The sequence below is a fragment of the Diaporthe citri genome, assembly GCF_014595645.1.
Source record: "Diaporthe citri strain NFHF-8-4 chromosome Unknown scaffold_7, whole genome shotgun sequence".
NCBI lineage: Eukaryota > Fungi > Ascomycota > Sordariomycetes > Diaporthales > Diaporthaceae > Diaporthe > Diaporthe citri.
The window spans coordinates 2,411,876-2,433,575 of NW_025064852.1; the positions used below are offsets into that span (position 1 = coordinate 2,411,876).

Consider the following 21,700-nt stretch of genomic DNA (forward strand, 5'->3'; position numbering starts at 1 on the left):
GGAGGTATAAGATGGGAGGACCAAGTCGCCCAAACACGTCGCGGTGCATCCTGCCCTGCCACTGACTCGAGCCAGTACCGCTGTCTTGGGAGAGGCTTCGGGATCGACAACATCCGTCTTCGCCTTTGACTGACAGTATGCTACCTGCACAGGTAGAAAGAACGGTGGTTCACCCAGTGACAACTTGGATGACAAAGACAAAGCTTGCGGTGGTCGGGAACAAAGAGCGTCGTCATCCAGGGCCGGAGACGAGCACCAGGGCGGCCAGGGCGGGTGGCATCTTGGCACTAGGGCCTTCAAACTGAGACGCCGGCGATCGACAGGCTGTTCTCTGGGTCGACAGACTCTTGGCTCCCTGTCCATGACGAGACGGTGAGGGCAGGCTGTGCAGGCAGTAATAATGACCATGGCCCCAGGTGCAGTACCAGCGTATTGAAGTGTGCCTTGACGGGGTTCATCTGCTCCTTGGCATTGCTGCTGGCTTTTCGTCTTGAAACCAAGATTGGCAGTCGATCGATCAGTGACAAGCCGTGGCTCCACTAATGAGATGGATGGAGGTTGTTGTTGCTGTGGATTTGACATGCTTCAAACCGTGTCACGGTGTTACTGTCGGGGAGGCAAGACGCTGGCTGTTGCGGGTGCCTTTCTTTGTCCGACTAAGTGACTGGCTGCTGTGTCCGTGTCTGTCAGTCCGTCCGCCCGTCTTCACAGCCACGTCTTCACAGCCACGTGTCACAAGCCGGCCCGACGCAAGGGGATAACAGTCAGCCTGCTGTGTAATGAGAGCAGTGAATGTCGCCCCGACGGCATGATGAAAAGTGAGAGTATTATTAGCAGCAGCTGGGGGGGGGATGATAGGACGAAGAATCTGGGCTGGAAGTCGATGGGTTGGGAAAGCTGAGGGTGTTCCAAGCCCGACGGCCAGACCAGAAACACGGAAGGGACGGGAAGGGCTTCTTAGGCTGTCTGATCTTCTCCCACGCCAAGCCCCTGCTTCTGGGCCCGCTGCTTGCTGCTGCTGCTGCTGCTGCTGCTGCTGCTGCTGCTGCTGCTGCTGGTGCTGGGAGCGCGTGCGAGTCGGCCGCTGGCGCTGCCGATCCCTGTCGTGGGTGCAGGCGGTCCTGATGCGGCTCCCTGAGCCTCTGCGGGGATCATCAACCTCCTCAAGCAAGATTGACTGCATCGCCAAGCTTTCCATCCCGTGTTGCCCGTTTGGTTTGGCTCGAGAAAAAAGGAGCAGGATACTCCGTACAGCAGGGGGCAGGCCCCACGCAGGCGTTCCCTGGTGAGCAGCCGCTGTGGCTGGCGGCCCTTGAGGCTGATCAGGTACAAGCCGTCACAACTCATGTTTCACCATCCCACCGTCCAAACCAGAGGGCCCTGTCGTCCGCTTCCATCTGATGCTGGGCCACACCCAACAATCTCCAGAGTTCCCGCCGCAGTGGAAACAGGACCAAGCTTTTCTGCCTGCACTGCACTACACACCGTCATTCATGGCAGAACCGGCTGCACGCGGCGGTAGTCTACATACTCTGTTCGGTGGGGAACTGGAGACTGGGGGCGGGGCCGGCGCACACATTCGGGGCATCCTCCTCACTGGGCGCAACACGCACGCGAACACATGTCGATCCAACCTTCCACTGCCGCTTGTTTGGTCATATCCTTGGCCCCCTGCTGAGGAGATACTCAGGAGGCCCGGCTGCCTTCGAGGCCGGAATACGTCGGCGGGTGCTGGAGCATAGGCGACAGACATGTCATCATCCCGGCTGGGCAGTTCGAGGTCGACATCCTGACACGCACTGTCGTACTGTGCCATGCTCAGTCCGTCTGGCGTGTCTGGCTGGCAGTCACCAGTCGGTCAGAGACTGAGAAGCGCAGCACGCGTCGTGCTGCCCTTGCTAAGCCCTGCCTAGTGCCGTCTCTGTACTGTGCTACGCCATACCGGTACGGTATAGCAATTACATGCTGTTGGGATGGCATGTCCTGAGCCTGGTATGATGAGCAGCAGGTACCTCGCCCAGCAACGCCCCGCAGGGCTATACATCCCCCCTCCCATGCCGTCCCACCCCGTGCAGTCCAGTGACGGGGAAGTCTGGTCTCGAATTCCACGGGATCTTCATCCCGAGTCTGAGATGGAGTGCTTGGACGAGATGACATGCCGTGGCATCTCATGCCCTCCAGGGCAACATACAAATACCACATTCTCTTTAGCCCGTACTTTCCGTTCTCGCATCACTCTCTTTCCAATCCGTCCCACTTTTGAATTATTGTCGAGACCGAGTACTGTCCTTCTCTCTATTCTCTTCGCCAACAAACCCCATTCACTACAATTTGTAATCAGTCCGTCGCCGGCCGACATTCCAACAAGCCTAGCCAAGATGCAGTTCACACTCTTGACCTTCGTCACTCTCTTCGCCGCTGCCATCGCGGCCCCTCTCAAGGGAGAGGAAGACTGTGAGTTCAATGACAGAAGAGCATCAACGGATCTTGAAGTCCTCATACTGACCATGATATCTCCAGTGGTTGTCAAGCGCCAAGCCGCAGGTGGCCAGCCAACCACCTCACAGCCGGCCATGACCGCCCAGGACGGATCCGTCGTCGCCTTCGACACAGCCGGCGTCTACCTCGACTCCGTCGCCAAGGGCCTTTAAACGACCCGGTTCATGAAACGAGAAGAGCGTGGAAGAGGGTCCGAGGACGTCGCCAAGGGCAACGTGAGGCCATCAACCCTCACGATGATCCCCTAGCTTGGTGGCCTGGCGGTAGAGACGGGATCTTGTGATGGCTCGCGCAGCCTACACAATACCGCATTATTATTGTTAATGGAGCTTTGGACCGGGTGGCCCGGGGGGTCTAGATTACCCCCCGTCCCCGTAGATGGCGTCAAACAGAGGAGGGAAAGGAAAGGCGAGGAGGGGAAGGAAAGGGGAGGAGACGTCGGGGGCAGTAGTACGTTGTGGTATCTTTTAAACGAACGGCGAATTCATTCAACACGGTCACTTGTGGCGTTGCCCAACCCATTCTTCCGAAATACCACACTCGCTTTCATGACTTGCCAGTCGGTGTCGTAGCTCACCTCTCGTGCCGGTCTGAGTGTCATTGCTTCAATATGTGTGTGCTCTACAAGGCGAGCTTTGACAACAGCTTTGCCACCTGCCACACGCCTGTTGGGATCAGAACATTACTCTGCCAGCCCTTGGCTGCAGGACTTCACGGATATCCATTGCAGTCGAACTTTGAGGGTGAACTTCCGAAAATGGAAATGCGCGCGAGGTGAGAAGCAACACGAAACAGGTCTCGCTCTTTGCACAGCACGCCTACCGTGAAATGGCGGGTAGAACCCTGGGGGTTGAGAGTCTCGAGTGTTGAGTGATGCTGTCCGCTCCCCTGAACACGCACCCTCCACCCTGGGCCTTCGGTGTAGAACCAGGGCTGTCCTGGTCGAGGTCTTCCATGCTGATGGCGTTTCAGGAACACAGAACAGTCAGTCACCGACGGAGGCCTGCTCCTCAATGGGAGTGTCCGTCATGTGATATTGCTGTGTTGTGGACTGGCTGAGTCGACACAACCCAGTCTCAGCTCCAACTTCTTCCGCAGTGGGTTTTCCGGTTGGATGTGGGAGAGACCCGAACATCATTTCGCGGGTCCTTTGGTCGAGTAATTCAGAAGGTCCTTATAATTAAGGCTCAGTTACCAGGTTAGCCACTGCTCTGAGGACACAAGGATGAGAACTGGGCGACGATCTGAAGTGCATCGAATCGTGGTGTTAGGCGTCCGAGCTTAGTTGAGTTGGACACAATCTGCTCACCGATGGCTCCAAAACAGGCTCGATTGAACCTTGGCGCTGAGTGCTTGCCGGTAGCAAGTTTCCATTGTCCAGAGACGGCCTGCGTGTGATGGCGCGTTCAAGCAGCCAAGGTTGGGAATTGAATGAGCGATCGATGTTGACTGCAGAGCACTCTTGTTGTTGTCGTCAGGTATTTCGCGTCGTCGCCGATCAGTCTCCTCACGGTGCACCCCGCCAGTGAGGCGTTGCCGCGATGGTGTTCCCACGATGAGGTCGTCTGTCGCGTCTCCGTCGACTCCACGTGGTTGACCCGAGACACGTCGGTTTTTGGGGCAGGCTAAGGCAAACTCGGACAGGGTGTGCGGTACAGTAGGGTGGGTTCCACTGGCGTCTGCCTCTGCTGCAGGGTCTCACAGGCAGTGGCCTTTTGCACGATACCTCCGTACATGCTTATTTCCTGGTGAAACGTGCAATCCCCATCCGTCAAATCCGTCTGTCTGTTCATCCACTTTCCAACCGAATCAATCAATCAAAAACAAGAGCGGCGGGTCCCTCGTCGACGTCTGCAGCTCTCACCTTCTTCATCAGCATTCTGAGGAGGCACTGGAGTCTGATCAAGGACCGCCGGTAGGATTGTGGCTGTTCGCTCCGGAGCAGACGGCCAAAGCCGTCCGTGCCCATTCATGAGCTCGGGCTGCCCAGGTGCATGTCTATTTTTAGGACCGGGATTTCACAGTCCTCTGCAGTGCCGGCACGCAGCGGCTGTAAATGAGCCTCATCAAGACACGCCAGCGCAGAACGGATCCGCCCGGCCACGCGCGACTCGGCTGACGAGCGAAGTGGCTCACGTCGCTGTGGGCTCGCAGTGAGCCACTGGCTCCAGTCTGCCAGAAGCCACCAACCAGGTCAGCCCGGAACTTTGCCTACGGAGATTCGCTGTCATTTGGGGATTGGCCACCAGCGGCCGGGAATGGAGCGGAGCTCCTTGTTGTTGCTGCTGCTGTCTGCTGCGATGTCATCCTGAAGGATCGCAAACGCTGTCTGCGATCTGCATTTTGCCCTCAACAAAGCTTCCGGGTCCCCAGCCCTTTTCAACGCAAGACGCGCCAGAATCTACCAGAGTCACATCTGCCTTGTGAAGAGGCTCCACCCATGCGTGAATCCTACCCGTTCGCTTGGGCCGTGCCAAGTTCCACGCCTGTGGTGTTTGTCCGCCCCGACACCAAACATGCCGGACGCAGGTCAGGAAAGCTAATGAGCTCAGCCGCAATGGCATCGCACATCATTCCTTCCCCCTTGGCCGTCAAGAAACAACATGACTGACCGCCTGTCATGATTCTCGGGCGAGATGCGCTCAGTCGCAAAGACACAATACTGTCCGGCCGGGGGCTTGCGCGGCCTTGATGTCAAATATCGTGAAGGTGGAGCCGCCCCTGGTCGCCGGATCTCAACATGCTCAGAGCGTCTGTTGCTTCGCGTCATTTGCCCACTGAACCTTCATATCTGTCTCTCGTCGCTGATGAGTCGGCCGGGCCACCAGCCCTGCCCCGGTGGCTTGGCTCCATCTTCTCGGAATGTGGCAGCCTAGTGGGCACTGGGCACGCCTCGCCTCAGCACAGTCGTCGAAGCTTCAATTTCCTTCTCCAGCCGGGACCCGATTCCATTGCATCGGGCTGTGGGCATCCAAAAGTGGGCTGTGTACGTTCTTTGTTCTCCCCAAAATCTGGGGATGCCGTATTCTTAGCAGTGCTAAAATCCTGCGTCGTTTTAGAGCGCCCCGTCCTGAGGTGTTACCGTCACCGCCCTTTTTGTTTTTCTTTTAAATCATTTCTTGCTTCCTGCCATAAGTAAGACTCGAGGCACATGTCCATCGCAACTATATAGCTCCGGCACTCTTCGATATCCCGTATTCCCACGTCTCTCGGCGTCTGGTTAAGCTTCTCACGACATCAGCTAGCTCCGGTCACACGAAGCAGACACCACCCACCCATCTTCTGGACAGGGGCCACGACGATGGCGCACCACCGCGATCAGGCTAAATTCGACCGGGCCCAATGGCGGCTTATGGTCCTCGTGCCCTCCTGGCTGATACAGATCTCGCTTTATATCGTCCTCACAGGTATATCAGCATACCTCCTAGCCAACGCCATAGGCGTCTCCGACGAAACAAATGGAACGGCAATTGCGTAAGTACTGCAGACCATTTATCAGTATGAACATGTATAAGCTGATGGCCAGGTTAGATGGGAATCAATAACTATTGGCTTCGCAGCCATTTCGATATTATGTACGGCATTTGAGATTTTCAGGACATTTGCTGAGGCCCTGACACCGAAAGAGATGGTCATCTCCAGCCTTGTCAAGCTCACGGGAATCATCGTGTCCATGATCATGGGAGGATTAATGTCAGACACGGACCTCTCCAGCTGGACAACTGGGACGCAGGTCATCCACGGTCTCTTGATGTAAGAACGGCCCAACGGTTCCTCATCCGGATGTTCATGCTGATGACCAAGCAACAGTATTCCCGTACTCGCTCTCGGCTCATACGCGGCCTGGATCTGGAGATGCCTCGCCCAATACGACGACTATGACCACCCAGGCAACGTCAAGCCTTTCGGCTTCAAGAGCGACCGCAAAGAAAAGTTCCTCCACTCCCGCAACGAGTCCGATGACTGGGATGTCGAGCTTCGCGCGTCTTGGGCCTCCAGGGAGATAGCACTGGGCAATGCCGTCGACATCACATCACCACCCCCAACAGCACCATCAGCAGAGCCCGCCCCTACCGAAACTCGACCGCGAGGGTCCTCGTTTGTCAAGGTTGGCGGACGCCTCAACTTTAGCCTGACGAACGACGTGGACGCGGCGAACGAGCAAGCCAGCCGGAGCCGGGCCAACTCATCATCCGCCCTCTTGGGCGGTATCACCACAATCTCCGAGTCACAGCCGCAGTCGCCGCCCAATGAGGTAGCCGACCTGGTCATCCCGAAGAGGCCAGCATCCTACATCTCCGTGACGGGCACGGGGATGGACCGCCGCGCGTCGTACAACCACACCCGCGATACGGCCTTCGAGGAGTACGTCCGTCAGCACCGCGCCAGGCAGCAGCGGACGAGCCAGGGGTCCATCGGAGGCGGAGCACGCAGCAGCAGCGCGCCCCTGACCCGCAGCCGTGCGCAGTCCAACACAGAACGCACCGCGGCACAGCAGCAACAGCAGCAGAAATTCAAGAATGACGTGGACGACGCCCTCGGCCAGGCCTTCGGCTGGGGCAAGGGGAGCAGGTCGTCAAGCCTGGATAGCGTTATGGCGGGGGGTGAGCCGCCGGCAATCGCCGTGGGCGGCGGGGCCGTGCCCAGCGCCAAGTCCGTCCGGGACAGCCTCGGGCGGGCGCCGAGCGACGGCAGCGAGAGGGGCGCAGTGGGGTCCATGCCCGAGGAGGGAGGAGACGATAACAACGATGACGACAGCCAGGAGGGGGTCGACGAGGATACGCGGCAGAGGAACGTGAGCGAGGCGAGTCGAGCTCTGCTCGGTGGCGGCGCGGAGGTTGAGGAGATCCGTGCGGTTCCGGAGTCTTTACGGCCCGCTTGCGGTGGTGTTACGAGGCCCAGGGCTCTGAGCGAGACGATCGAGTTTATCGAGTTTATCGTGACGCCACCGCCCGCGACGCCGACGGGGGAGGGAGAAGGTGGGGTGAGGAAGACGTGGGGGGCTGCGCATCAGCCATGAGGAAGGTGGAGGAATGATACCCATTTTTGACAAGCGTGACATATTTCTTAATCATAACCATGTTATGAAAACACCACTGCTCCCTAATCTCGTAAAAGATATGCTCTCAATTTGTCAGAGTCTTATCAAGGACAAGGTCATTGCCGGCTGGTGAAACGAGACATCCGGTCTGGAGGGCTCTGAAGTACAGCTGCCGAATTCTTGCACCGAAGAGAATCACAACACAATGGATGGCAACATGAAGCAGCTGTTGATGGAGTGGAAAATCAAAAATTTGACTCTAAGGGTGAAAGATCTGGATGGGGAATATGACAAGCCAATATTTCCACAATCACTACCACTTGTGACAAAACGTTTAGAGAATATTTGTCAGCACAGATGGGTGGACTTCAGACCAAAGGCTTGCTCATTGTCATTTGCTCCAAACCCAGATGACCAACTCCCTACCAACTATGACAACAACAAAGACGACAGTCACCATGGTCACTTGTAATGACTACATGAAAATGCCGCATAAATACAGACCAGGCCCGAAGAGAGAACCATGATGCAAAACTGGAAATACAGCTCTTGAGGGATAAAAAGTACATTTGTGAATCGGTCCCTTGGTACGGGTAGAGCTCCCAGGACTTTTGAAGACTTGCCAGGTATCCATGGCTATATGACGAGGCCAAGAAGACCAATATTTGAACACAGGTATCATTAACATATCCCATAGTACGCAAGAGGCCGTATCATAGATGTCATCCGACTCAAAGGTGTTCCATATGCACTGGAGTTCTATTAATACAGTCACATACATATATACAGGTCCTCTCTTCACCTCAGGGCAACGTTGTTCATCCACAGCTTGGGCCTAGAGGTCAGCATGGCTGGGATGGCAGGGAATATGCCAAGAAAGTACTGAGGGATGATGTTAGATCTTGTCACAGGAAGATGTGACTGAATGGTCCAGGGATCAAATCGAAGCACAGCAATAGTCTCCCCTCAGCCGGGCCCGCACAACCGGGGGCCCCTACCTAGGTAGGCATGTTAAAGTGTTACTTAACTCCCCTTGTTCACTCATTGCAGTGATTGACTGAGCAATTCACCAGGGTTGGAAAAGAATACATCAAGCCAGAAAGTTCCAGGAGACCTGTCTGCTTTCCATCCTTCTTCCTCAACATGACACATACCACAAAGATCGGATCACTCACAAGACAACGGTCCACACCCATCTAACACAAAACTCAAGCCACCTCAACGAGGCAAGATGCCAGCACAGAACAAAGCTCCCCAACAGCCCCCAATGTGTGTGCTCAATGCCCTTGAGCTAGGGGTCCAATCCGCCGAAAATACACACCGCTTCCTCTGCGATGTCTTCGGTCGACCCGACTCCGAGGCACCATCACGACTCTCACCGGACGGCAAGAAAGCCACTTTTCCCCTATACAACACTTGCATTGAGTTCATCACGGCCATGTCCTCCAAGCCCTCCGGTGGCGAGCACACGGTCAGCGTCAACCTCCTCGTCCAAGATGTCGACAATGTCAAGAAGGTGCTTGACCAACATAAGCATCGGTACAAGCTTGGACAATGGAAGGAATTGCCTGGACAACCGAAGTGGATCCAGTTCAAGGATTTGGATGGATACACCTGGATTGTTGGTGAATTTCCGAAGGAGTAAATCTTGGGTGGGAACCGAGTCTGGAGTTCTCTGTACACCAATTCAAGGGACAGGGACAGGGCCAGGAATACAGGTGCCAGCAAAATGACAGCAACGTGTGCCTAAAAAACGCCAGAAATGGCTTGAAAGTACATCCAAAGTCCCTGTATGTCCTTGTATATCGCTTGTAAACAACAGTATCTCATAACCATCCATCCAATACCGTCTACAGACTACTCGCAATGATAATGTATCGTAGCGTTGAAGCTCTTCGTCTTTCTTTTGGGCTCCCATGTCTCCCAGGTGCCACATTAACAGTCTTACCCAGTCGGAATTGCCATGCCCAATCTCGCTCTGAAACTAATAACACTTGCCAGCCTTAATATACGCAGCCGACATCCATTCTCGAATGAGATCGCGAACAGCCTAACATCTGTCACCATCCCCTCGTTCTTCAGCTTGACACTGATATGCCGATCGCGACAAATGATGACTGGCTTGCATGGAGTCTTTGAGAGTTTCCACGGCCGACTGAAAGGTCTCTACCTTGGTGGAACCCTTGGCACCTTTGGTCGGCGACCGATTAATTTTGCGGAATTCGTATGCACGTCCATAACTGTGGTTGGTTGACATCCGGGGGCCAGCTACACCCCCGTTTCCCCTTCGAGCTGGCTGCCTATCCAGGTGAGTCCGGTGCTTTGCATGAAGCTCGTCTCGGGTCCGTGATGCAAGCACACATCTTTCCCGCTATCTGGAGACTCGCGTTTGTGTTCCCATAAAGATCAGGTGAGCTCCCTGCAAGCCTCACCAAGCTGAATATTTTCCGGCCACGCCGTTGGGCATTCGGGAGTACGAGAGGGGGTTGGCGGTTGGCTTCTGTCAGCGCCCTCGCCCCTTGAGCACATAAACGAGTGAGGTTGGCGATGGCTTGGAAATGGGCCAAACGTCGAGGCTGGAGGATGCACCTCGTTGCGAAGATCACTGCCGTGAGGGCACAAGATATATCGAGATGCGTCGGCGACTGCCCAGCATCAAAGTGAGACTGGTGCAATTGTGCAATTGTGTAACCTGTGAGCGCCGACTTCGAAAGCGCCACATACGCAGTTGTGGGCAAGTGCGCCGTAGCAAGCATAGACCTATGAACAGTTATAAAAAGGGACATTTGAGATATATTTTCCTCCCAGTGCCGCTCTTCATTCCTCCCATCTCATCAGCGAGCAGCACCATCATTCCATGCTACCACGCTCAAAACATCTTTAATCCCAGACAACGCATACTTTTCACATTATCAATTCAGCTACCCGCTATCCATCATGTCTGAACCCGAAGCACCTGGGTTCACACCCGCCGCTGAGCGAACCAGCAAGGTCACTCTCCAAGAGAGGCAGTCTCATGTCAAGTATGAGACGCTGGAACTCTCCACCGATGATGAGCCCCTGGTAAAGGGGAACGAGCAAGCCAACCCCAACGGCAAGCGCCACGTTCTCATCCTCGGCGGCGGCGTGAGTGGTCTCCTGCCGGCCTGGATGCTGCTCGACAAGGGCTATCATGTTACCATTATCGCCGAGCACTGGGCTTGGACCCGGGACTTTGACAAGGAAAGGGCTGGCCAGTTCAAGAGCGGCTACACTCACATGGCTCCCATCATCAATACTGACAAGGCCATGTCTTATCTCATGGCGCTTGTCAAGTCCAAAGGGGCAGTCCTAGAGACGCGACCATTCAAGGGCCTCATTAGGGGTTTTGGCGAGAAGCTGCTCGAGGAACACAAGGCCCACGCCATCATCAACGCCACCGGCCTGGGAGCGAAGGAGCTGGCCGGTGATGATGACGTATACCCCGTCCGCGGCGCCATCAGGCGCATCGGCAACACGCGCAAGGGCGAGTTCCGCCACCTCAACGACGCCTTCCTCGTCCCCGCGCAGAGAGACTTGAACGGAAACCCAACCAAGACCGTTTTCATCGTCCCGCGCAGCGACGACGTCCTCTACGTCGGCTCGATCATCCAGCCCGAGGCCACAGACAAGCTCTCGCAGGACTCGATCGAGGTCGAGGTCATGTGGGACCGGGCGGGCGACTTTATCCCCCGCCTGCGCCATGCCGGGCCCGTCCCCGGCTTTCCCTTCGCCCAAGGCCTCCGGCCTTTCACCAAGAGGAATGTCAAGGTGAGGGCCGACGACAACGTTGAAACTAAATTTCCCCTAGTGCACAACTACGGGCACGGAGGATCCGGCTGGACACTGGGTGTTGGCACCGCGCGATGCGCCGTGCACATTGTCGAGCAGTTCATGGGGCTCAATGCCGAATCCCTCCTGAAGCGCTACGGCACTGGCAGGAACTGTCAAATTCTATTCCTGATCCCGACGCGAAAGTCACACAGGCCGTCCAAAGCATCAACGACAGCCAAAAAGCTGGTGACGTGCCCGACCCCGCGATCAAAACCCTCATCGAGCGGACTGCGGAGGCAAGGGACAACCTCGCAGCACTCGAGAAGGTACTAGAGAACGATGAGGACATCCGACTGCTCGACTATCAGGCCAGCGTCCACAAGAAGGCAGTAGACATCAACAAGCAGCTGTACGGAGAGGCGCCGGCGGTGGCAGCTCATTGACTGGTGGGCACTCGAGGCAGGAGAAGACATGTGGGAATGTTGCACAGCCCCTTGTGACTCATGGCACTAAGCCGGTAACATCTCAGCAAAGAGTGGTTCGGGGTACCATACAATGGCCTCGGTGGTGGCTGGGAATCCACTCTGTCAGAATGCAAAGACCGTACACAGCTCAGTAGTAGCACAATCAATACATCGCAGTACTTCCATTTATTTACCTACTGTAATCTTAGATTCTAGCTATGAGCCTGATACCATTGGAGCCAGGTTCTGGTTTTCAACATCCCATAATTGGAATCGAGCACATACTACCAACAATTCGGGTTCTCATATGAACTCGAAGGGTTTTGGTGGTTTTGGGCGGGACGTGGGGTTTCGGTAGGCCTTTTGTTTGGCATGCTGACAGCCACTCCAAACAAATGACAATGTAAAGCCTTGTTTCAAAAGAAAAATGACACGCATATCCATGTGTGCCTCGTGGCGAAACGTTGCGAATGTTCGACACTTTGTACAATTCACCGTCGCCTTGGTTGTGTTACCTGGCGATGCTTGCGGCGCTGGTATTGCTCAAGTCCTCTGCGGAACAACAACTCAGGCCTCGTACCCCTCCAAATCGTGCTTTGGTCAATCGCAGCTCCTAAAATCGCATCTCGGTGGATTTTCTCGAGTCTTGGCAAGCCTTTGCTCTGTCACCAACGAGGCTTTAAGAGCATTGCTGTTAGTCACCGGATTTGACGCTCGCTCGCCTCTTCTGTGAACTCTGTTCCCAACATGTCAGTGCGGCAAATCTAGCCGAAGCATAGAGAGCGTCGAATCGGTGCACGTGGGACGTGAGATGCTGCTGCCCAGCCTTTGCGCCCCTCATGTCAAGTGAAGGAGCGCATTGCATGAACACCATGTCACTTCTCTTTCTGACCATGTCCAAAACGGGTGGATTGTGGCGTTGTGACTGCTCTTGGGTGGTTATTCGACCTCGACGAGAATTTTGCGCGGGAGCCTTTGACCCGCCATAGCCGCTCAAGGTTTCATCAGGAATGATATAGTGACTCTAGGCATGATACAAACCAAACATTCCAGCAGACAATCGTTGCTCCAAAGCCCTGACTACCTCACCACCACCCATCAATTTAAAAATGCGATTTTCTACCTCCAAGTTCACTGTGCTCACCGTTTTGGGCTCTGCCGCCAGCGTCAGTGCCATTTGTCCTGGCTTCAACTACTAGTATGGTGTTGGCCATGTGCGCAACCTAGGCAATGGCGTTTCTAGATGTGAGTTTGCGCATCTCACCTTGCCCATCCTAGGCTAAAAACGATCTCCCTACGGATGCTGGATAATCTGCAGATTTTACTGCAAATGAATCTACAACGGGGCTAATCAGTATCTAAATCACAAGGGGACGTGTATGATACCAACTGCAGGGTCGTCGATGGCCTTACCACTACCCTCAATGTTTGCAACGATGGCATGTTCTCGTGCAGTCCAGCCCCCATCACCTTCACCAGGTACGGAAACAGCTTTACGGGCTTGACCTACGCCTGCCGCACCGACTCCAGGGCTGGGAGCTGCGGAGGCAACATCATCAGCGGCTGCGTAAGTTCACCTACATATGATTACGTGCACCAAGTCGGCATGTAGGCTATACTAAAAGCCCGCGTATATTTGATGTCTGCTCAACTAACAGAGATGCTTAGTGCCGTAACGACGGAAATAGGTTAGTGGCACCCGAGATTGAGGGATCTGAGCTAGGCTTCTTTGAAGAAGATTTCTCCGAAGAGGACCTTTTAGAAGAGGATTTCGCCGAGGAGTTCCTTGAAGACCTGTCTGAGGAGGACGTCGTGGGGATCAACTGAGCATAATTACCAGGGGAAAACTTCAAGTTCACGTGGGAAACAATTGCTTAGCTTGAAAGAACTGCTTTGTTGTAACCAAGGCTGGCCCCTATTACTTTGAACCTTGGGAGCAGAAGATAATGTCTTTACTGTGTCGTTTTAGGATGTTGGCAGTAATATTTTGAATGAATCATTCATTCTTGGGGCGGCCCTGACAGTAGCAACATTGATGATGAGTTGATGCTGAAGGGAGTAGCTACTACAACGCTCATAGAAAGGACTTGCCGTCTCAGCTTACAAACTCATAAAGATCCTCAATCCTCGGCAGAGCTCCCGAACAAGACAAGTACTTACTTATTGCCGCCAGATGAAACAAAGCATTATTCGAATATTTCGTTTTGTCATCGATAAAGTCCAAGAATTCCTGCTCAAATCACCCTTGTGAAAGAAATGGTCTCTGATATATATATCTCCATATGTTGTTTCTTCTCAGCTTCTAAACTACTACTACTCTGCATCATCACTGACATCCCAACAACTCTTCCCCACACACTAAGATCAACCTGAAACACAACTCGGATTTTAGCTACCAAGGTAAGCAACAGCAAAATGTCTTCCATCTTTCCGTCAACCTGGGTGCTGGACCACGAACAGCCCACGGCTTTCGTTGAAGCCCCTGGAAGACCACGCGGGGGAGCGATAACAACGTGGAACTGCTGCGAGTGCTACAGTAATAACGATTGCCGCTATCACCCTTACACTTGCTCTCGGGCTGGCTGTGGTCATAACCGCTGCAGTGCCTGCACCACAACCACTACCTATTTTTAAAAGGTAGCTTGGTGGTCCACCACTCTCACACCTCATAATGGAAAAACACCAAAAAAAAAAAAAGGCCGAGAAAAACCGAAAATGTTAAAAAAAAGTGGGTAAGAGGGAGTTTATTTAATTTGGGAAAGAAGGGGAAAACAGATAGATTGTAAATAAATAGTCCAAAATCTACACATTCGCTACCGGCCATCTTGAATATGATAGTCTTAACCTTGTGCCTTAACAGCTCCGGTGAGATGCTATGATTAAATGAATATGTAGGTATAAAGAGACTCTTATTTAAATGCTTAACATATGTAAGCTCAAAGTAGTATAGATGCCTGGCCTTCTTACAATTGTTCATTTACAACGCAGTTCACCCCCTCCTCTCCCGAAAAAAAATGACTATTGGCATTTGCGCCAGCTGGTTCGGCTACCATACCCCCATGCAGCTCTCCGAAGCCGGCTATTGCATTCTGCTGATGGATCGAGAGAAGCATACTATAAACAACGCCATCAACGTAGCTCCGAAGGTACAAGTAATTACCTCCGAAGATCAGGTCTGGATCGTACCTTTCTGCGGACGCCCCCCTAGGGCTTCACATGTTCTGTGCTGTGACTACCCCGGTCTTCAGAAACCAATCTCGTCACACTGCCATCAAAGTTGGTGTTCACAACAGTGGCCGCCGCCGTGGTGGTATTGTCCAGCCCCCGTGGCTTGCGGCCACTCGGGCCTTTCATCCCACTCCGCCCAAACGTCAGGAGAGAAATAGGTCCGCTGCCATCGCTAGTTTTGTTTTGATTTGGGTTGCTGATCTTCGGAGTCGACTTTATGCGGGAGCTTCCGTCTTTCCGGTAGATGGCCTGGCGCAGAACTGGTTGCATAACGGGGAGGGAGACTGTAAGGATACCCTTTTTAAAAAGAAAAGAAAAAAAGTCCCACATTAGCGCCCGTGTCTAGAAGCAACAAAAGAGACACTTTAATTGGTTACCATGTTACTTACAACAGCCGACTCGGCAATTGACCAAAGCATCACGTCCGTCGAGTCCCAAGTGTCGTCAATGGGGTTCAGCTTGTTCACGGCAACGACGCGAAGGATGGAGATGACAAAGATGAATGAACCGAGACAGAAGACGAGAGTAAGCTGCAACTTCCTCCGCAGGTTCGTCTGCAGGCGCCAGATGAGCGGCAGCGGGAGACATAGGATGATGGCGTCCAAAACAACATTTGTGATGAGAAAGAACAGCAAGATGCTGATGAGATAACGGTCTGAGCACTTGAGCTGGGCCACAGGCGCCTCGACCGTCGGCTGGACCGGCGGCAGGCAGGGGATCGTGAGCACAAAAACGGCAGTGAGGGCGTAGAGGGCGGTGAAGGCCAGGATGATGCTGCACACAAGGTGGAGGCGTCTGCTTGGGAAGATGCGGCGGTACAGGAAGATGGCGGAGGCCTTGATGCAGAAGATGACCGGGGCATACATGGCGCTCGAGGCGATTATCATCTTGTTCAAGGCATCAAAGTTTTCTATGTGCTCGACGACTGCGACGATTGTATGCCGGCCCATGCCCAGATCTGTGACATGGGCCACCAAGCCGACGCCAATAGTGGTGAAGATCTGTCGCAGACATATCAGCCGGAAGAAAACTCAGGTTCTAGGAATTTTCAGATCTCCATACCACTGCCAAGCCTGCGAAAAGGTCATCTAATCCAAAGGCCTGCTTCGTGATGCGTCTGGCGTAGAGCCGCAGCCCCAGTGCCACATAGGCAATGATTGTACAGACTGCCAGAGTTGCACGAATCTTGGGTTGTGCCGTTTGGTCGTACAGTGGCACCTGAGCTTGCAACTCGGGGGGCAGCACAGCGAGAACTTCTGGCGGGATGCTTGTCGAGTTGAAGTCCATCTTGAATCAGGGTCCCCGAGGATTGTGACAGGAAGTTGTAGAAATATCTTGACCAGGAACCTGTTTGCCCTTTCCACGGTGTGAGTCTAATGAACAGCACTCCAACGGGTACCCGGGCTTCAATAAGATATAGATGGCCAAGGAGAAGAACGCAGAGCCTTACCCAAGCTGCTTACTCATGCTGAAAAGTGGTCGCCAATGCCGTTGAGAGGGACACCAGCTGACGTCCAGGCAGATCATGCAGGATTGGGGGCGGGAGGCGCAGGCGCATTTAGAACCAAACGCCCAACTGCGCATCCTTTCACTGGTTGACAAGCCACTGGGTTCTTGTCGTGTCGCCAACACAAGTAGTCCAGCATGTGCGGGTGACATCGTTCACTGTATGCGGGACGCAGATCCTCGGCATTTCAGCCGACTACTAACATGGTGCTAGGCGAGAAGTGTTGGTATCACCTTAGTGGGAGGTGGCGTTGATATGTCTTGTATGCGCCTTAGACATTGCTCCTGCAGGAAGTCTTTGCCAATAAGTTTGCTTGGAATACCACGCCTCTCAGCACTGGGGCTTTTCAAGTACGATCGACGGATTCTGAGCACCTCAGCAGATCCGGTTGAAAAGTACTGCACATCAGCGGACGGCTTGGCCGTGTCGATAAGGAGCAATCGTCTCGAAATTCACCATCCCACAATGTTTTCTGGCATCTCTTTCGCCTCTAATGTGTTTCTTGATAATTGAAAGAACCGCAGACGCCACCTACACTATCCTAGTTTGTAACCTGGAAGATCGTTCAACCCGGGATCTTCGTGTTACCCAGTGCCATTCCGAAAATAAAGAAATGTGGGCTGCTTCGTTCCCTGCCACATGTCCATCAAGGCCCGGGTGAAGTGTGAAAGAAGAGGCTGTGGTGAGCCTCTTTCACCACGGACTTGATTTGATTTGAATTGCAGCAGCGCTTGGGCAATTCCTTTGCACTGGACGGCAGAAATGATTGAATTTTGGAAACCATTGCCACAATTATATGCACTGCTTTGGTGGTGTCCATGAGCGGGACTGAAGTAGCTGGTCTATAAGCAGATGCTGCTAGGCAGACGGTGGATAGGCAAGAGCCGGTTGTGCGGCGACTGTCAAGTGTTTTAGTGCCATTACATATGATGTAGAAGTCAATGCAAGGAATTCTAGGAGGTGCAGTGCGTCTTTTGGCAAGGCTAATACAAAGTAGGTTCTGGGTGAGCAGTTAAGCAGACATGCTGCATTCTCTCTTTTGCCGTAGAGTCGGGTGGGTGAGAACCGGTGTTGCGGCTGAAGTTGTCCACGAGGAGTGACATTAGAATTTCTGAGATAAGTTGTCTTAATATGTATGAGGATATGATTTGTTCAGATTGCCTTGTATATAACACGTGATGTTTAGAGTAACCGCTTCAAAAGACGCCTTTTGTATGCAATGGTGATGACTGCCCCCCTTTCACAGCGTCGCGTTCCTCACAAACCCATTCATGCCGGTTCCCAACAGGGGCGGCTTCTCGACCGGACTCCTCCCATTCCGATATTTCCACAGCCGACTCAGCTCCTTCACCTTCACCTTCTCGGTAGGCAGGCCCAGCCTCTTCCTCAGAGCGATGGGGCTCTCGCCATTGTGCATCAAGACCTCCCCAGCCGCCACGGCCGCCGCCCCAGACTTCTTCCTCTTCTCATCCTCCCCGTCCGAATCGTCGTCCGAGCACCCGAGGTAACTGCTCGCGAACGCCTCCCTCTCGTTGGCGCCGGCGTCGCCCGACTTCCCGACGACGATCTCGCTCTCCATGAACTCGTTTCCCACCTCTCGGCATCCGATCAGCTTCCCTGTGACGGCGTCCTTCGCAAGAGGGAACATCCCGTCCAGGTAGTGCTGGACAAACTGGTGGCCCCCGCGGCCGTCGGTGCGCGAGAACAGCCGCCCGATGAAGCGCGGCATCGACCGGTCCGCCGTCGCCGACGTCGCGAAGTGCAGCACCCCCCACAGCGCCACGAAGTCGGTCGTATGCGCGTAGTGCTCGATGTGCCCGATCGCCCGCTCGGACTGCGTCGCCGGGCTCGAGTGCGACGTCTCCTGCTTGGCCAGTCCGTGGGGAGCGGCCGGGTGGGCGCTTCCGTTCGGGGCCAGGCCGCCTGTGCTTGTCCTGATAGGCGGCGGTGGGGATGACCTCGGGGTAGGCGGCCGGCGGATGCGGTTGCGTGGAGATTGGCCGGGGTCCACGGTTCCTCCATTCGCCTTCTCGACACCAGACTTATCCGAGGACGGTCCTGCGTTTTCGCCATCGCGTGCCACAACGTCTAGTGATGCCTCCAGGGGATTCTCTTCCGCCTTGGATTGGGACGCCACGGTTCGGTATGGGTTGTTGAAGTGGTTCGCAGCGTTGCCAAAGGTATACACTTCGAGCTTGCCGAGCAGGTTCTGGGGCAGCTCCTGCAGCAGCCAGTCGAGGACCAGGCCGCCTTCGATGCCTCCTTGGGAGTGCAGTACGAAGACGATCTTGGAGTACTGCGGGTTGTACAGTTTCTCCTTGATGATACGGTAGCACACCCGCACGTCGTTGGTGGCGTAGCCAAGGTTCCGCTGGATCAGGCACTCGATGACATCAAAAATGACTCCATCGGTCCTGTTATGAACCCCAATGATAGGCCTGCCGAAGGTCAAGGCCAGCCGGTTCAGGCAGCTCTTCAGCCAGTGCTCGCCACAGGCTACCCCGTTCAGGAATATCCACTGCTCGTGGGCAAACTTCTTTTGATCGGGCGCCGCATACTCGGGGTCTGAGTAGAACAAGACTTCCTTTGAGTTGATAAGAGTGCAAAGACCCTTGTTCACGCCCACGAAGACTGCCACGATCGCCAATGTCGTCCACAGCGGAAGGATGAGAGCCACGGGCGGGAGGCAGATTATCATGACCAGCTGGAGGATGGCCAGGACGACGTGGATGAAGACACACCACAGGTTCCCCCAGGTGGGCGCGAGCTCGGACAAATCCCCTGAGTCGAAGGGCTTCCAAGGCAGAATGATGTATGGGAGGGCCCAAATGTAGTAGAAGAAATAGTAGATGTCCCACAGCAACAGCCTCGAGGGCCTGTCCGTGTAGCTGTAGTTGATGACAGTCTGGTTATCGACCTGGCTGCCGTAGAAGTCGACCGTGCTGGACGAGGCCGTGGACGAGGCAGAAGCTGAGGTGCCATCGCGGCGGAGGGCAGGCGACTTGAACAGGCGGCGGAGCATGGGGCCGTCGGTGGGCTCCATGCTCGAAGCTGGCGAAGGAGAAGCTGGGTCGAGCCAGGACTTGAAGCCGTCAAAACGAAAAACACAGGTGAAGAGAGCAGACAAGAGAAATAAAAGCCCGCAGAACAAGACGAGGGAAATCATCGAGCCGGATGCTCGAGTTGCACGAACAGCGCTCCTTTGTACGGCAGCTGTACTGTCGAGGGCGCGACGTAGGCCAACTCAGGTAGCTGGTCACAAGGAGGCTGCTGTCTGGGGAAATGGAGTGAACACCATATTCTTTGCAGCCTGGCGGCTGACCACCTGCAGGAGACGCCAGCACCTGCGACCACCTGCACAGCCTTGGAGCCTTCAGCCCACAAGCCCACAGACACAGTCAGACCTCAGACGGAATGCCAGCGCCCTGGCCTGGCTGTCTTTGTTGGATGCTACGGTAGCACCGTCCTGGATTCTGGGCCATCTGATAATCTGGCCCTTGCGAGGGTTTCGGGCACGGCTGCACGCTGCAGGCTGCAGATCGTGCTCTGCTCGCCTGCGTCTCGACATCGTGCGCGAGCCAATCGATGGCGGCCTTCATTTCGAGAGCCGGGCCACAGCCCCCCCTATTCTCCTAGCGCTGACCCATGACTGTGGTCCAGGTTCGGTGCTGCCCGTTGGGCGATCCCGTCTCTCGGCTCGCTTCCGTGACGGGTCGGTGAACGAGCCGCCGTTGTAATAACTTTAGGGGTCCAGAGCGTTTCGGAGCTGAGTCGAGGCCAAGACGTCATCTCTGTCAGCGGTTCATCCCCCCTTTTTTCCAGGCTACTGCCCAAGCGAGCCTAGCCTGGAGCATGTGGACATCTTTCCTGCCCGGCTAGGCTTAGTTGGGCCAAAGCTGAATGAGTCTAAGTTGCCGTCTACGGAGACAACCTCCAAACTAACCAGACCGCGAGACAGCAGCCTGCGAAACGAATTAAGAGGGTCTTGCTCAACTGAAAGCCTCATGGTCAGGTAACCTTCGTTTCGCTATTTTGCGCTGAACAATGGTCGATCGGGCACTATATCTGACCAATCCAGAGCATTACCTAGGCCCATCGGCGGCCAAGCAAAGTGCAATATGGAATAGTGACGCAAGTGCGGATACAACTACTACACATGCACAATGTCGTCTCCGTCATACACGATGATCGATATGAGGTAGGTGTAGGCAGGTGCAACTATGATCATGTGCTTGACGCTAAGATGATAGACTTGCATATATGTCCACGTGGGCGAGAATCAATGCTTCAAGTCATTCATCGCTGCAAATTCATAGCACTGAACTCAAAAATTAGTGCTGATTTTGTCCTGATGTGGCGAGTGGCGTGAGAATACAAAAGAGATTTCAATGCACTTCAAAACTCGGTCTCCTACCAGTAACTTTCACTGGCTGATCTCGTTCATTTCAGAACATCAGCGCATAATATAAATGTAACTGTAAAAAGCAATGACCAAGATTCCTAGATACTGCGATATGAGATCAGCTCGTACAAAGAACAAGGTGATGACGATGACATGGGATAGCCAGTGAACCACAAAAATAGGTTTTGGAACGAACGTGTCGTCGTTAGTAAATAGCTACCAGTGAAGACTTGTTTGTTCCATTGTGTTCTCGACGGTCATACGTGTGACTCGTACAAGCATAAATTGCATTACACAGATGAGACGGATGCCAGCCGTCAAAGGTCGGAAGGGCAACCGAACCTTATATTTGGCCTGGTTGTATTACACTGGCCGGCTATTTAAAAACTCCAAAGGCATAAGGTCACACACGAGTGGTAGACTGCATTTGCAGGGCGAGACCGTGAGGCTGGCAACTCCCTCAGCCTGTAGTGAAGAACAACGATGAGGCCGATAGGACACCAGGTACATTGAGGGTCGCAAAATGATGAGATAGGCATCCCCATACTGTGCCATTCAAGCCAGGGCAGAACCAAGACCAGAAAGTTGGGTTCACATGTACTTGTATTGACCTTTAAGACTGAACAAAATATACAGGTAGCCTGTGCATACGGCAAAACAGATGACAATACCAATGTCGGTCGATCAGAGTACTTCAAAGTTGTTGATATTCTTGAAGCCGAAACATCCCTTGTTCCTGTGTCATCGAACGACAAAGTTTGACAGAA

General features: G+C 54.1%; 7 protein-coding genes across 7 annotated transcripts; 5 read left to right on the top strand and 2 right to left on the bottom strand.

Moving 5' to 3' along the window:
- Positions 1–2,378: 2,378 nt before the first annotated feature.
- INS49_013862 (uncharacterized protein) lies at positions 2,379–2,651 on the top strand (the record flags this gene model as incomplete). The annotated part of the gene is made up of 2 exons (XM_043174555.1): positions 2,379–2,454; positions 2,521–2,651. The coding sequence occupies 2 exons, from the start codon at positions 2,379–2,381 to the stop codon at positions 2,649–2,651; spliced, it is 207 nt and encodes a 68-aa protein (XP_043021500.1).
- A 3,306-nt stretch (positions 2,652–5,957) lies between these two features.
- On the top strand, positions 5,958–7,519 carry INS49_013863 (uncharacterized protein; the record flags this gene model as incomplete). Its single annotated transcript, XM_043174556.1, has 3 exons — positions 5,958–5,973; positions 6,126–6,252; positions 6,310–7,519. The coding sequence occupies 3 exons, from the start codon at positions 5,958–5,960 to the stop codon at positions 7,517–7,519; spliced, it is 1,353 nt and encodes a 450-aa protein (XP_043021501.1).
- A 1,252-nt stretch (positions 7,520–8,771) lies between these two features.
- Positions 8,772–9,185, top strand: INS49_013864 (uncharacterized protein; the record flags this gene model as incomplete). The annotated part of the gene is made up of 1 exon (XM_043174557.1): positions 8,772–9,185. One exon carries the CDS (start codon positions 8,772–8,774, stop codon positions 9,183–9,185), a length of 414 nt encoding a protein of 137 aa, XP_043021502.1.
- A 1,292-nt stretch (positions 9,186–10,477) lies between these two features.
- On the top strand, positions 10,478–11,775 carry INS49_013865 (uncharacterized protein; the record flags this gene model as incomplete). The annotated part of the gene is made up of 2 exons (XM_043174558.1): positions 10,478–11,504; positions 11,576–11,775. The coding sequence occupies 2 exons, from the start codon at positions 10,478–10,480 to the stop codon at positions 11,773–11,775; spliced, it is 1,227 nt and encodes a 408-aa protein (XP_043021503.1).
- A 1,462-nt stretch (positions 11,776–13,237) lies between these two features.
- INS49_013866 (uncharacterized protein) lies at positions 13,238–13,623 on the top strand (the record flags this gene model as incomplete). The annotated part of the gene is made up of 2 exons (XM_043174559.1): positions 13,238–13,363; positions 13,465–13,623. 2 exons carry the CDS (start codon positions 13,238–13,240, stop codon positions 13,621–13,623), a joined length of 285 nt encoding a protein of 94 aa, XP_043021504.1.
- A 1,377-nt stretch (positions 13,624–15,000) lies between these two features.
- On the bottom strand, positions 15,001–16,311 carry INS49_013867 (uncharacterized protein; the record flags this gene model as incomplete). Its single annotated transcript, XM_043174560.1, has 3 exons — positions 15,001–15,273; positions 15,414–16,025; positions 16,087–16,311. 3 exons carry the CDS (start codon positions 16,309–16,311, stop codon positions 15,001–15,003), a joined length of 1,110 nt encoding a protein of 369 aa, XP_043021505.1.
- Positions 16,312–17,771: 1,460 nt separating this feature from the next.
- Positions 17,772–19,574, bottom strand: INS49_013868 (uncharacterized protein; the record flags this gene model as incomplete). Its single annotated transcript, XM_043174561.1, has 1 exon — positions 17,772–19,574. One exon carries the CDS (start codon positions 19,572–19,574, stop codon positions 17,772–17,774), a length of 1,803 nt encoding a protein of 600 aa, XP_043021506.1.
- Between the last annotated feature and the right edge of the window lie 2,126 nt (positions 19,575–21,700).